This window comes from Carcharhinus amblyrhynchos, chromosome 1 (genome assembly GCF_965287045.1).
Source record: "Carcharhinus amblyrhynchos chromosome 1, sCarAmb.v2.hapA, whole genome shotgun sequence".
Classification (NCBI taxonomy): Eukaryota; Metazoa; Chordata; class Chondrichthyes; order Carcharhiniformes; family Carcharhinidae; genus Carcharhinus; species Carcharhinus amblyrhynchos.
Window position 1 is genome coordinate 145672405 of NC_137324.1, and position 15243 is coordinate 145687647.

General features: G+C 40.7%; 1 protein-coding gene across 7 annotated transcripts in view; it reads left to right on the forward strand.

The window, feature by feature from the left end:
- The window catches only part of rapgef2b (Rap guanine nucleotide exchange factor 2b), a 438644-nt gene that overhangs the window by 377079 nt on the left and 46322 nt on the right, over positions 1 to 15243 (forward strand). For 6 of the 7 annotated variants that reach the window (XM_080193478.1, XM_080193477.1, XM_080193480.1 and 3 more), the window contains 3 exons: positions 4913 to 5029; positions 7361 to 7595; positions 13806 to 14380. In XM_080193478.1, the coding sequence (XP_080049604.1) occupies positions 4913 to 5029; positions 7361 to 7595; positions 13806 to 14380 (927 nt within the window). The remainder of the gene's footprint in view (positions 1 to 4912; positions 5030 to 7360; positions 7596 to 13805; positions 14381 to 15243) is intronic. The other variant, XM_080193481.1, reaches the window with a different exon arrangement.

Below are 15243 nucleotides of genomic sequence, written 5' to 3' on the forward strand. Positions count from 1 at the left end.
TCTGAATAGATGTAGAAATAATAGTGTTGTTGCAGTGGGAGACTTTAATTTTCCTCATATTGACTGGAAATCCCTTAGGACTAGGGGGCCGGATGGTGAGGAATTTGTTAAGTATGTTCGAGAAGAATTTTTAGAACATAGATAGTCTGACTAGAGAGGGGGCTATACTGGACTAGTACTATGGAATGAGCTGGTCAGGTTGTCAGAGTTGCAGTGGGGAACATGTGGCGAGCAATGACCACAATTCCGTAAGCTTTCGGATACTCATAGAAGAGGATGAGTGTTGTCCTAAGGTTAAGGTGTTAAATTGGGGGGGAGACTAACTACAACCAGATTATGAAGAATTTGGAGGCTGTTGCTTGGGAGAGATTCTTTGAGGGTAAATCCCCATTTGTCATGTGGGAGTCTCTTAAGGAGCGGAATGCAGGACAGGCATGTGCCTGTGAAAAGGAAGGACAGGAAAGGCAGGATTCAGGAACCGTGGATGACCAAGAAAATTGTGAGTCTAGTCAAAAAGAAAACGTGAGGTTTAGGCAACAAAAAACAGATGAAGCACTTGAAGAATACAGGGAAAGTAGAAAAGAGCTCAAACAGGAAGTTAAGAGGGCAAAAAGGGCTCACGAAATGTCCTTGGCAGACAGGATTAAGGAGAATCCCAAGGAGTTTTGTACATATATTAGGAAAAAGAAGGTAGCTAGAGATGAGATGGTAGGAGATGAGGGCCTAAATGCGATTACTATCACTAGAGAGGTAGTGCTTGATAGACTAACGGGACTAATGGTGGACGAGTCCCCAGGACCAGATGGAATGCATCCCAGGGTTCTGAAAGAAATGGCAGAAGTGATAGTGGATGCCTTAGTAATTATTTTTCAAAATTCGCTGGACTCCGGGGAAGTGCCGCAAGATTGGAAAACGGCTAATGTTATGCTGCTGTTTAAAAAAGGTAGCAGACAAAAGGCAGGGAATTATAGGCCGCTCAAAAAAGACAGTAGGACTAGGGGGCACAGCCTCAAGATAAAAGGGGGGCGGTTTAGAACGGAGTTGAGGAGGAACTTCTTCACTCAAAGGGTGGTGAATCTCTGGAATTCTCTGCCTGTTGAAGTGGTGGAGGCTGCCTCGCTAAATATTTTTAAGACGCGGGTTGATGGGTTTTTGATATGAGACGGGATTAAGGGTTATGGGGAGAGGGCGGGAAAGTGGAACTGAGCAGCGACAGATCAGCCATGATCTTATTGAATGGCGGGGCAGGCTCGAAGGGCTGGATGGCCTACTCCTGCTCCTATTTCTTATGTTCTTCTGTTCTTAGTTTAACGTCTGTAGTTGGAAAAATGCTAGAATCCGTCACCAAAGAAGAAATAGCGAGGCACCTAGAAAAGAATGGTTTGATCGAGCAGACGCAGCATGGATTCGTTAAGGGGAAGTCGTGTTTGATGAATTTATTGGAATTCTATGAGGATGTGACTAGTGCGGTAGACAGAGGGGAACCGGTGGATGTGATGTTTTTAGATTTCCAAAAGGCGTTTGATAAGGTGCCTTACAAAAGGTTGCTACAGAAGGTTAGGCTGCACGGAGGTGGGGGTAGGTGTTAGCGTGGATAGAGGATTGGCTGTCTAATAGGAAGCAGAGAGTTGGTATCAATGGGTGCTGTTCTGGTTGGCGGTTGGTGACTAGTGGAGTGCTGCAGGGATCGGTGCTGGGGCCTCAAGAGAAGGGGGCTGAGTGTAGGGTGATGAAATTTGCTGATGTCACGAAGATGAGTGGAAAAGCAAATTGCGTGGAGGGTGTAGAAGGTCTGCACAGAGATCTGGATAGGCTGAGCAAGTGGGCAAGGACCTGGCAGATGGAGCATAATGTTAGCAAGTGTGAGGTTATCCACTTTGGCAGAAATAATAGCAGGAGGAATTATTATTTAAAAGGTGAAAAACTGCAACATGCTACGGTGCAGAGGGACCTGGGGGTCCTTGTGCACGAGTCGCAAAAACCCAGTCTGCAGGTGCAGCAGGTGATCAAGAAGGCGAATGGAATGTTATATATATATAACATATATATATATATATATATAACGTTTATAGCGAGGGGGATAGAATATAAAAGTAGGGTGGTCTTACAGCAACTGTACAGGGTACTGGTGAGGCCGCAGCTGGAGTACTGTGTGCAGTTTTGGTCGCCACACTTGCAGAAGGATATATTGGCCTTGGAGGGAGTGCAGAGGAGGTTCACTAGGCTGATACTGGAGATGAGGGGGTTGGCCTATGAAGAGAGACTAAATAGACTGGGTCTGTACTCGTTGGAATTCAGAAGGCTGAGGGGGGATCTTATAGAGACATATAAGATAATGAAGGGGATGGATAGGGTAGAGGTAGAGAGATTCTTCCCACTTAGAAAGGATAGCAGGACTAGAGGGCACAGCCTCAAGATAAGGGGGGGGGTGCAGTTTAGATCGGAGTTGAGGAGGAACTTCTTCACTCAAAGGGTGGTGAATCTCTGGAATTCTCTGGCCGTTGAAGTGGTGGAAGCTAGCTTGCTAAATCAGGTCTATCAGGTTTCTGATAGACAAGGGAATTAAGGGTTATGGGGAGAAAGCGGGAAAGTGGAACTGATCCACTTCTAATCAGCCATGATCTTATTGAACGGCGGGGCAGGTTCGAAGGGCTAGATGGCCTACTCCTGCTCCTATTTCTTATGTTCTTAGAGGAAGATTTGACCCACCCAAGGACAAAGGAGGGAAATTATGTGTAGAACCAAAGGCAGTGGGTGAAATCCTTCATGAGTAGTTTGCATCGGTATTCACAAAGGAGAGGGACACGTCATTTGATGGTGTCTTGGAGAAGTATGTAAACCTTTTAGAACAAGTTATCATTATGGCAGAGGGCGTGTTAGGTAAGTTAAAAAGTTTTAAGGGAGACAAATCCTCGGGGCCAGATGGCAGCTATCCCAGGTTACTGAGGGAGGCAAAAGATGAAATTGCTGGGCTTCTAACAGAAATCTTTGTTTCTTCTTTGGCTACTGATGAGGTCCCAGAGGATTGGAGAATAGTCAATGTTGTCCTGTTATTTAATAACAGTAGCAAGGATATAGGCCAGTGAGCTTGAGTCAGTGATAGTGAAATTGTTGGAAAAGATTCTTAGAAATAGGATCTATGCACATTTGTAACTGAATGATCTTGTTAGTGACAGACAGCATGGTTTTGTAAGGAGGGCATGTCTCATTAGTTTTGAGAAGGTGACAAAAATGATTGATGAGGGAAGGCCTGTGGATGTTGTCTACATGGACTTCAGTGAAGCATTTGACAAGGTCCCTCATGGCAGACTGGTGCAAAAGATTAAATCACATAGGACCAGGTGAACTAGCTAGATAGACTCAGAACTGGTTTGGTGATAGAAGACAGGGTAACGATGGAAGGGTGGTCTTCTGAATGGAGGTCTGTAACTAGTGGTGTTCCGCCAGGATCTCTGCTGTTGTAACGTATAGAATTGACTTGGAAGAAAATGTAGCAGGTCTGATTAGCAACTTTGTGGATGATACTAAGATTGGTGGAGTTGCGGATAGTGATGAAAATTGTCAGAGATTATAGCAGGATATAGATAGGCTGGAAAACTAAGCGGAGAAATGGCGGCTGGAATTTAATCCGGAGAAATGCGACGTGATACATTTTGGTAGATCCAATTCAGGTGGTAGCTATAAAACAAATGGCAGAGCCATCAGAGCGTAGACGCTACAAAGCAATCCAGGAGTACAGTCCACAGATCCTTAAAAGTGGAAAAGGTGGAATGGGTGAAAAAGATGGCAAAGAAAGCATATGGCATGTTTGCCTTCATTGGATGGGGCATCGAGTATAAAAGTTGGCAAATTACGTTACATTTATATAAAACGTTGGTTCGGACACATTTGGAATACTGTGTTCAATTTTAGTCACCACACTACCAGGAAGATGTAGAAGCTTTGGAGAGCACAGAAAAGGTTTACCGAGATGTTGCCTGGTATGGAGGGTATTAGCTATGAGGAGAAATTGAATAAACTGGGATTGTTCTCCCTGGAAAGATGGAGGCTAAGAGATAACCTGATAGAAATTTATAAAAAATGAGGGGTATGGTTGGGGTCAACAGTTGGAAGCTTTTTCCCAGGGCTGAAATGACAATTACAGGGGTCACAAGTTCAAGGTAAGAGGGGAACGGTTCAGTGGAGATGTGCAGGGAAAGTTTTTTTTTAACACAGAGGGTGATGGTGGTCTGGAATGCACTGCGAAGTGAGGTGGTTGAGGCATTTAAGACTTATCTGGATAGACACATGAACAGATGGGAAGTAGAGGGATAGATACAAGCTGTTGGTCTAGATAGGACAATGTGATCATCCGAATGCCCTGTTCCTGTGCTGTATTTTTCTTTGTTCTGTATTGACTCCAGATATTCACCAGATTACATGATTGTGAAAATGTGCACTCTCTTTTACGTAATATTTATTTCAAATTTTTTCTGTCAAGATTATAGTAAATCTTGTCATGTCTTTCATTTTACGAAGTGTCAAAACACTGGCAGCTTACAAATAACAACCAGTATGAGGATAATTCATTTAGGCCTTAACCCATGCCAGGATATGACTATCTGATGTTCTGTGAATTTGCTAGTTACAGTACATTTCAGTTATTTTTGTAAACATATGGAGTCTTTATGTGTGCAAGTATTTAATATTGTAGACAATCCTCTGGCAATTTTTTAATGGAGGGAGAAAAATTTAAGCTTTCTGCCATCTAATTATTTCTTGCTAAAAGCCTGAAAAACTTCCTCTGAATTAGTCGGACTGACTTCACCACTGTGAAGGTTGTCTGAATAAATGAGAGCCTGGTTCTGTTCAAGGGAGATACGGTGAGTGTCAGATTTGATTTCTAAATTGGTTTTCTCATCCTGTTTGTCAGGTGGCAGTAAGCTGAGATCTCATGGCTCCAGACAGTCGGACCTATCAGGCTCTGCATCCTCTCTTGGAAATGAAAACAGTAACAAGAATAACAATGCACCACGGACCTATGGGATAGGTGGGGTTGTTGTATAAAGAAAAATTTACCAGATTGGTGGGGGGACGTTGAGAAGTGGTCAGCAGCCTTAGGGTATCTAAGTAGAACACAAGAACCAACTAACATGTTAAAACAAGAATTCTAATTAGTCAAGAAATGTATGACTAGATGACAGTATAATTGTGATTGTTTGAAAATTGCAGTATCCAGTTTTGACCTGGATAATTAAGGAATAATATGGTAGGCCAGAGAAGCCAGAGTATGCTGGTATACTCCAAGACAGTATGCTGAACATTGAGAGATTGTCATTAAAATAACATGGTTAATTTTCAGAAACTGGTGCGGTGACAATTTGAGAGGAAAATGGTCACATAATATGTATGAAGCTTTCCAGCATTTTCTAAAACAGGATTTTATCCTTCACCAATTAGGATTCAATTGCTTTATATTGTAATTTATTTGTTTTATTTAACAATTCACCAGTGATAACACCCTGAGCTACAACCAGCCGAATAAGGGGAAATAGGATGTAACCACTTCAAACTTACCTTTTTGTAAATGTCCAAATGATTAAGTGATGTCTAAAAAGAAACATAAGTAAATGTTTCATGTCCTGCATCAAATGTTAAAAATGCAAGTGAAACCTTTTTTAAAAAACATAGTTCAGTGGATTGAGTGGATAATATTTCTAGTTGCCTTGGTTCACTTGAGTAATAATAGTAGCAATAACAGTCCATGTTTGCAAATTATTAATTAATTGTGAAGATTGCATGAAATGTTTTGGAACAATGTCAAATGCAATGATTAGTCCCATTGAAAATTAAATTGTTCATTGGACTGAATTTAATGCTGCCCATTGTAGTGGAAAACATAGTAGCCAAACCCAATTGATTGTGGGAAATTCAGTCTCCTGGTGGTATCAAAAGTTGCCCTGATTAAGTGGGAAGGCAGAAGGAGCTAATTGAGATTCACAGCTGCCATGACAGTATGTCAAATAGACTCATTACCAATTAACACTACCACAGTAATTTAGTGCTGACTCTGGGAATTAAATGGGGGCCACTTGGCTTTCCTGTGCCCTGAAAAGCCCACCCAACACCTTGCGATTTGTCAACAACTTCCCAGTGCTGGTCCTTCTGCATCTGATTGAGGATCCCAGCTTTGGGTAGGAAGGATGGCTACTGAAAGTCAGCCCCCTTTCCTTTGCTCCTGAACTCCTTTCCCCTACACCTCCTGACCCACTACACTGGTGACCTCCATCCTTTCCTGACTCAACTGTGGCCTGGGGCATGCCTCTGGTTGATGCAGTGTAGCCAGCAGCCACCACTTCCGGTGCTATGTTAATGATAATCTACTGGCCTCTGATTGACAGCTCTCACCAAGCAGGATTGCCGTTGCTGAGGACTCTAATTGGGAGGAAGGCCTGTCACTGACTACTTAGGTGCCTGAAGGACACTTGAATCTGTTAGGTCTTTTCCATGGAACTGAAGGGGTTTCCTGCTGATTCTCCAACTGATGGACAAAACTCCCTTCAGTTACTATTGTTCTTTTATTTGTATGAAAGTTCTCAGCCCCTGCAAGAAGTGCAGTATTTGTGAAATCATAGCATGGTTACAACACAGAAGAAGGCTCATTCAGCTCATCCTGTCCATACCAACACAAACCTTTCCTCTTCAGGTACTTATCCAGTTTTCTTTTCAAAGCTCTAATTTTTCTGCCTTCACCCACTTGAGGTGGGTATTCTTAAAAGAGCAAGCTGACATGCTGCAATTGGGAGGTAATTGTTTCGCCTTGTAGTTCTAAGCTGTTGAAACACTCCCTTTGCTTGATATTCTAGGCTTACAATATTTCCAAACTTGTAACAATATTTAATCAATTTCATCAGGTTGAAATTTTATACTGCCATGTAAAGCTAACATTACCTTATCTAATGCAAATGTTTTAGCACCATCATTTATTTTTTAAATAATGCATCAATACTCAACAAAAGATTGGCAAACATTTGATAAAAGCCCTGTTAAACAGCATGAGTTTTTATGTTCACACTGCTTCCATTTTATCTTAGATCCAGAATTAGCTTTTCATTAACAGATAGATGCATTTGGTACTGAACAACATTGTTTTTCCCTTGTCGTTTGTTTCCTGAAGATCTTTCATTCTGAGGCCTTCCTCCACTGTACTAAACCTGTTTTGATTTTAAACTGGTCCAATTTTAATTGGTACAGCTGATATGAACCAATATTTTAACACTAATAAAGCTCGCAATTTTTTTCCCCCTCCCAGCTCTTCCAAGTGCGTAACTGGCATTAAAATTTGACTACTGAGTAACTGGTCTTCTTTTCTCTTTTCCAGGCTTTGCATTAGCACCAAGTGCCACTGCAGATAATTTTTCAGACTCTGGCCATAGTGAAATTTCCTCCCGCTCAAGCATTGTCAGCAATTCCTCTTTCGACTCAGTTTCTGCTAGCCTTCATGATGATCGCCGACAGCGACATTCTGTCAGTGTTTTGGACTCAAATTTAGGCTTGGGTATAGAAAGAAGACTGGAAAAGCGATCAGCTGTTGATCCAGATCAATACTGTATAAGGTTGGAAAGGTTTTGTTGTGCTCTGATTTGAAGTGCTGATTGTAGAAAATAGTTTGCTTAAGTGCTTGCTTCGTTTGAGTCTAAGCTTGCTGCTAACTTAGCATCATTTAGGCTCTGACTAGGTCATTAAGTAGGTGGTTTATTGTAGGTGAAAACATGCAATCTGTCCTGTACTGCCTTTATCCGATCATAGGAAAAACATTGCCATTGTAAACAGTGGCTATTGCTGTCTTAATTGTGAGGGTTAGGAGCCAACTTTTAACATTCACAATTACAATCAGTGACTATGATGTCTATAATGCATCTTCCCAGTAAACACCACCAAACAATACTTTCACTAGTAAATTACTTTGACTTCTGGTGACATTTATGTCATTTCAATGTAGTTTATCTATCTGTTTAGAGATCAATGACAACTTTATATTGTGTATTTATATTGTGCCTTTAACGTCATAAAATGTCCCAAAATGCTTCGTAGAAGTATTATAAAGCAAACTTGAAGCCACATAAGGTGATTTATTGAAAAATGACCAAAAACTTGGTAAAAGACTTGTGCTTTAAGAATTATCTTAAGGGAGGTACAGCCATAGCGATTTAGGGAGGGTTTTCTAGAGCTTTAAGACCTTGATAATTGAAGCTATGTATACCAATGGTGGAGCATTTGAAATTGAGGATGCTCACCAGACCAAAATTATTCGAGCATAGAGATCAAACAAGGTTGTGAGGCTGGAGATAGAGACTATGTAACAACTTGAAAAGTATGAGAGTTAAAATCTAGGCTTTTTTCTAACATGGAACCATTGCAGACCATCAAGTATAACGGAGATGAGGAACAGGATTTTGGGTAAATTAGGATACGGACACTGGAGTTTTGGATGATCTCAAGCTTATGGAGGGTAGAATGTGCAAGGTCAGCCAGGGAATGCATTAGAATAGTCAAGCCTAGAAGTAAAAAAAAAGGTGTAGATGTAGATATCTGTTGAGTTGGGAGCAGTGTCCAGCAATGTTGTGAAGACGGTCTTAGTGATGGGGAATAGATAGCATGGATGTTTGGTTGGCAGCTATGGATCTAAAACAACACCAGTACTTTGGTCCAGTTCAGACAGTTGCCAGGGAGTAGGGTGAAGTCTGTAACCAGAGAGTTAAGTTTGTGGCAATGGTATTTAATTGGGGAAAATTTCTGTTTATCCAGCACTGGATGTCAGGTAATTAGTCTGTTTATTTAGAAATAGTGGAGGAGTCAAGAGAAGCGATGGTAAGGCAGAACCATCAGCTTGCACGTGAAAATGCTTGTTCTTGGATGTTGCATGTTGTAGATGAGAAATGAGGTTGAGGATAGATCCTTGGACAGCAGACATTAAACTCCCAGAATGGGAAGAGAAAACATTACAAATTACTCTCTAGCTACAATTAGATAAAAATAGAACCAGGCTAGTGTGGACGCACCCACCTAGGCAGTGGTGGAAAGATGTTGAAGGAGAAAATATTTATAATTAAACATTGAGAGAACTAAAATCATCAACCTCAGACCCTTCCACAAACTTTGTAATTTTGTCATCAACTCCATTCTCCTCCCTGACCACTTTCACAGGCTAAACCAGACAGCTCACTTATCACTATCCTGTTCAAGGCTGAATTGAACTTCTGGCAAACCATCCTTTCCCTCATAAATAATATATTCCTCTGCCTCTGTAACAAATTTGCCAGTGAAACTCTAATCCATGCTAATGTCGTGTTCAGGTTTAAATGGTTTCCAGCTGATCCCCAATCTCCACTATACATAAAGTCCAGCTCATCATAAACTCTGCTTTTTTTTTGCTCTATCTTGTATTACAATCTGTTCACCCATCGCCTTTGTCTTCATTGACCTACAAAGGCTTTCAAACCACTCAAATTTAAAATTCTCATCCTCAATCTCCTGTAACTTCCTTCAAAACTGCAATCACCCATCCCTACTCTATTCGTTTGACTCTAGCTTCTTATGTATTATTGTCCCTTCACTTAACCCTACTATTAACAGCCATACCTTCATCTGTTTAGATCCATATTCTGGAATTTCTCCCCAAACTCCCCAAATGGCAGGGGGACGGAAACCAATGCAAGGAGTCAGAGGAGGGGGAAACAAGGACAAGAAGGAAAAAGAGAAAGGGGAATCAGAAAAGTGATGGGCAATGAAATCAAGGGCCAGAATTAAACACGGCCACATGAAAAGTAATGGGAGTGGGACAAGGCATATTAAAGAAAACAAGTCTTAAGGCTTTGTGTCTGAATGTGCCAAGCATTCTCAGTAAAATGGATGAATTGATCACGCAAATTGATGTAAATGAATACAATTTAGTTGGGATTACAGAGACATACCTGTAGGATGACCAGGGACGGCATCTGAATATTCAGGAGCATTCAGTATTTAGGAAGGACAGACAAAAAGGAAAAGGCAGTGGGATTACATTGCATGTCAAAGGGGATATTGATGCACTAGTGAGGAAGGGTATTAGCTCCAACAATCTGTATGGGTAGAGCTGAGATATACCGAGGGACAGAAAATATTAGTGGAGGTTGAATATAGATCCCCAAACCGTAGTTGTGGTGCTGAGGCATTAAACAGCAAATTAGAGATGCAGGCGATAAAGGAACATATGTAATTATGGGCAACTTTAATCTGCATAAAAAGTAGAGTAATCAAATTAGGAACAATACCATAGAGGAGGAACTCCTGAAGTTTGTCCAGGATGGTTTTCTGAACCAATACATTGAAGAATCAATGAGAGAACATGCTGTCCTATACTGGGTATTGTGTAATGAGAAAAGAATAATTGGCAGTCTCGTCATGCAAGGCCCTTGGGGACGAACAACGATTATATGATAGAATTCTTCATCACAATGGAGAGTGACATAGTTGGTTCTGAAACTAGGGTCTTCAAGTCTAAATAAAGAAAACTATGATGGTATGAGGCACAGGTTGGCTATGATGGAGTGGGGAATATTATGGTGGATCGGCAATGGCAAACATTCAAAGAGTGTGCAGGTGAACTGTACCAATTACCTGTTGCAAAAATAAAATGGAAAAGGTGCCAAACATGGTTTATAAAGGAGCCGATGACCTAGTGGTAATATCTCTAGACTATTAATTCAGAAACTTATATTCTGGGAACCCGGGTTTGAATCCCACCATGGCAGATGGTGGATTTTGAATTTAATTTTTAAAAATTTGGAATTAAGAATCCACTGATGACCGTTAAACCATTGTTGCTTGTTGGAAAAACACATTTGGTTCAGTAACGTCCTTTAGGGAAAGGAAATTTGCCATCTTACCTGGCCTGGCCTGGCCTACATGTGACTCCAGAGCCACGATAATATGTTTGACTCGCAATTGTCCTCTGAACAAGGGTGACTATGGGTGGGCAATAAATGCTGGCCAGCCAGCGACATCCATGTCCCACAATGAATAAAAAAAGGAAAATTAGGGATCACCTTGGATCCAAGAAGCAAATTGACCAGAAAAAAAAAACGCAGCCCTGAGGATTAGGAGCAGTTTGGAAAGAGAACAATGAGATTAACCAAGAAGGGGAAAAGCTTAAGGGGAACATAACTGATTGTAACATCTTTTAGATGTACGTGAAGGGAAAAAGATTGAAGACAAATGTAGCCCCCTTACAGTCAGAGACATGGGGAACATAGAAATGGCTAACCAGCTAAATACATACTCTGGTTCTGTCTTCACAAAGGATGACTCAAATGAGATACCAGAAATGTTGGGGAATATGGGGTTTAGTGAGAGGGAGGAACTGAAGGAAATCCCAGATTACTTAAGGAAATCAACCTTGCCCCCTTCGCCAGCAGATTGCGGCAAGATTGCAAGTGGCGCCAAACTAGACAGGGATCCCGGTTTTTAGTCTCTCGCAGTCTTAGCAGCTCGCCATGCTGATCAACCAGCGTGATGAGCTGGTGAGATCGCATTCCCAGAGTAGATTTTTCTATGAAGCCACTGCATCTGTGTTATGTGTCCTGAGCCAATTAGTTTATTTGGCGCATTGTTCTACGTCGTTTGTGAAGTTTCAACATCGGAGTCTTTCAGCCTGAACAACAGTGATTACCTGTTTTCTCTATTTCATAATGCCCAACTCGTGCATCACCAAAGATGATAGGGTGGCCTGGTAGATTAATGTGTGGCCTTTTCAACTAGGTGCTTTAGCTATGTCCAACGCAAATGTTTAGAAAGGTCCCCCTTATCATTTCCTCAGTATGGCCATTTCAATGCAGAGCAGAAATTTTAAATTGGCAGTCCTGCTCTCATTCTTGAGGAGGCACAGAGGGTGAATTGAGAAAAGAAAATACAGTCAAGGTTATTTTATGAACCCAAGATGAAACTTAATTCAAAGTTAAGGAATTGTATTTTGCATTTGATCATTCTACCCTATTGATTTGGTTCACCTTAAATGCTCAAAAGCCTCATATTTTACATTATATTCTCATTTGGGTTTCACTACATCCTATCCAGAAGGATAACATGGCTATTTACGTTCAGGCCGTGCAAAATATGCTCCTAAATAAAAGAAAATACACTAAAGCTATGTAGGCATTGGATAGCATTCATTTTCTGCATATCACTCTCAGGTTTCTTAAATACCTTGTTAACTGAACCAATCAAGTTAACTGAAGTTAACTTGGCACCTCCCTCAAATCGGATCAGTTTTGATTTAGAACTTTATTAAAAGGTTTCATCTCTCTTCATGAGCTTGTAAGTGTTTTAAAAAGTTACAATTCAATGAAGAATAGAACTGGACACTATTTTTTATGCATTTGCAAGCTTTTATTTATAGAGGCAAGTATTACACATTTTGTGGCTCTAATCCAACAACAGTTTCAGTCTTCTGTAATATATATGAGCACAGGTTAATCCGCAGTTAGTTCTCACCACCTGTATGTAATTAAACACCTCAATATTAAATTAGCAAGGGCTTCCAGTGCTATGTAACATCAACTGGAACACAAAAACAATACTGCGGATGCTGGAAATCTGAAATAAAAACACAACATGCTGGAAATACTCAGCAGATCAGCAGCATAAGAAAGAAACAATTAATTTTTCAAAATTCAAAAAGCTTGAAATAACCTTTCATCAGAACTGAAGTTAACTGTTTCTCTCCACAGATCTGCTGACCTGATCTACAGACCTGATCTGCTATGTATTTTCAGCTTTAGTTTAATATGTCAGCTGGAACTCAACCTGTTTCAAGCCTGTTATTAGCTTATGAAGTGAGATTGAATAGACTGGGCCTGTACTTGTTAGAGTTTAGAAGGCTGAGGGGGGGATCTTATAGAGACATATAAGATAATGAAGGGGCTAGATAGGGTAGAGGTAGAGAGATTCTTCCTGCTTAGAAAGGAAACCAGAACTAGAGGGCACAGCCTCAAAATAAGTGGGGGTGGGGTGCAGTTTAGATTGGAGTTGAGGAGGAACTTCTTCACTCAGAGGGTGGTGAATCTCTGGAATTCTCTACCCATTGAAGTGGTGGAGGCTACCTCCATGAATATATTTAAGTCATGGGTAGATAGATTTCTGATAGACAAGGGAATTAAGGGTTATGGGGAGAAAGCAGGAAAGTGGAACTGATCCAGTTCAGATCAGCCATGATCTTATTGAATGGCGGGGCAGGCTCGAAGGGCTAGATGGCCTACTCCTGCTCCTATTTCTTATGTTCATTATGGTTCTGAAATAGGTTCCAAGATGATTATAAATTGGCCAAAATGATTTTTCTTTGAGTCCATCAGACCATGGTCTCCTATTGGCACTGCTCCACTACTTTTTACTTAATTCCTCTCTTCTTCCCCACTGCCACTAATTAATTTAGGATTGGGAAGTCAATGAATTTGGTATGATGCCATAAATACACCATGGTACTGATGCTTCTGTAGTAATTTACATTTAAGGGACCTAATCAGGGCTATATGATAATTAGAATTCCTTTTCTTTAATGAACGTTGTGATAGTTGAGTTAGTCCTCTTTTGCTGGATGCTGGAGATCCCTATAAATGGTGCCAGAATTAAGTTAATATTGGGACACTTGACATCTCTGCCGTTGGGATTGCGAGATCTTTATGGGCAACTTTCTAAATGGTCAGTAGCAACTGATATTACTTTGCTTGTGACTGCAAATGGTGGGCTATTATTTTTTTGCCAAATTTAAATCAATGCTTTTTCCTCTTTAGTTCTTACACACCAACAAGCACTGAGGGCAGAGGAAGTCTGTATTCTGGAGAAGCAGTACTGTCTTCGCCGAGTATGGAGGAGTTAACCCAGGACCAGGGCGACCGAACTTCCCTTGATGCGGCAGACAGCGGCCGAGGAAGTTGGACTTCCTGTTCAAGTGGATCTCATGATAATATCCAAACAATTCAGCACCAGAAAAGTTGGGAGACACTCAGTAGTTTGGGAAATCTTCATTATGAGAACTCTGCTGAAGGAACAGGACTAACAACCATATGGGCTTCAGGTAGCCAGATGGACCAAACCATATTCTCTGAACGTGGCACAAAATTCAACAGGCAGAGCCAACCTAGAGATGGCATTGACCATGCTCAATCCAGAAACAGCTGGGCATCAACTACAGGATACTGGGCAGAGGATTCTGAAGGTGATACAGGAACTATAAAACGGAGAGGTGGAAAGGATGTAGCAATTGACTCAGAAGGAAGCAGCACAGCATTAGCTCCAGAAGATCCTAAGCAGAATGTTAGGCCTTCTCATATAGCAGTACCTTCATCCACAGCAAAAGGTCTCATTGGTAGGTATTACATAGAATTTATAGCACAATTCAAAGCGTTTAGCATAGCTTATCTGTCCTCATGTTTACGCTCCACATGAGCCTTTTTCCATCAGAATCAGAGAAAGCATCAACGAATAAGATTGTTCTTTTCCAGTAAATCTTAATTTCTGAAAATTACAATATGATATTCTTGTACTTAAAAACAACCTTCCCCCAAGACACACTATTTACCAATTCAGTCCCAGCTCCATTACCATTACTGACCTCGCTTCCAGAAGATATGAAAAAGAGAAAGGATTGGGTTATTTCCATGTTTTCACCTCCATCTTGCCAATGGAAAGGGATGTAGGTTCTGTTCAGTGAAAAGTCTCAGAAGATGGGCTAGAAACAAAAAAGTAATTGCCTTAACTTTGACTTCAGTAGAGCAATGGTGCATTCCTTTAATACATTTGAATTCCTCCCCTCCCCTTTTCTATAACCTTACAGCATCCACTTTATGTCCACCAAGGACCTCTTGTGCTCATTTGTGTAAAGTGTAATCCCTGCATTGCAATTTACTTCCTGTGCTCTGGAAGCTTTAGCTTGTGTCCACAGATGAAGATAAGCTGGTTTTATAAAGGGAACAGAAATATTCAAAATATTAATTGTTACAAATGTTTGTGTACAGATCAGCAATTGGCTTGAAGAAGTATGTGAATGTTTTACACATTTTATTAATAATGCAGATTTCCAAATATAAACATTGTCACTAAGTTGGTTAATAGTTAACAGTAGTTATTGATTTGTCTTTTATGCACATGTGAAAAATAGAAATGTTGATAAAAGTTGCCAGGAAAATCAGTTCCACAAAGTAAATCAAGTAGAACTTGAATTTACTGTAT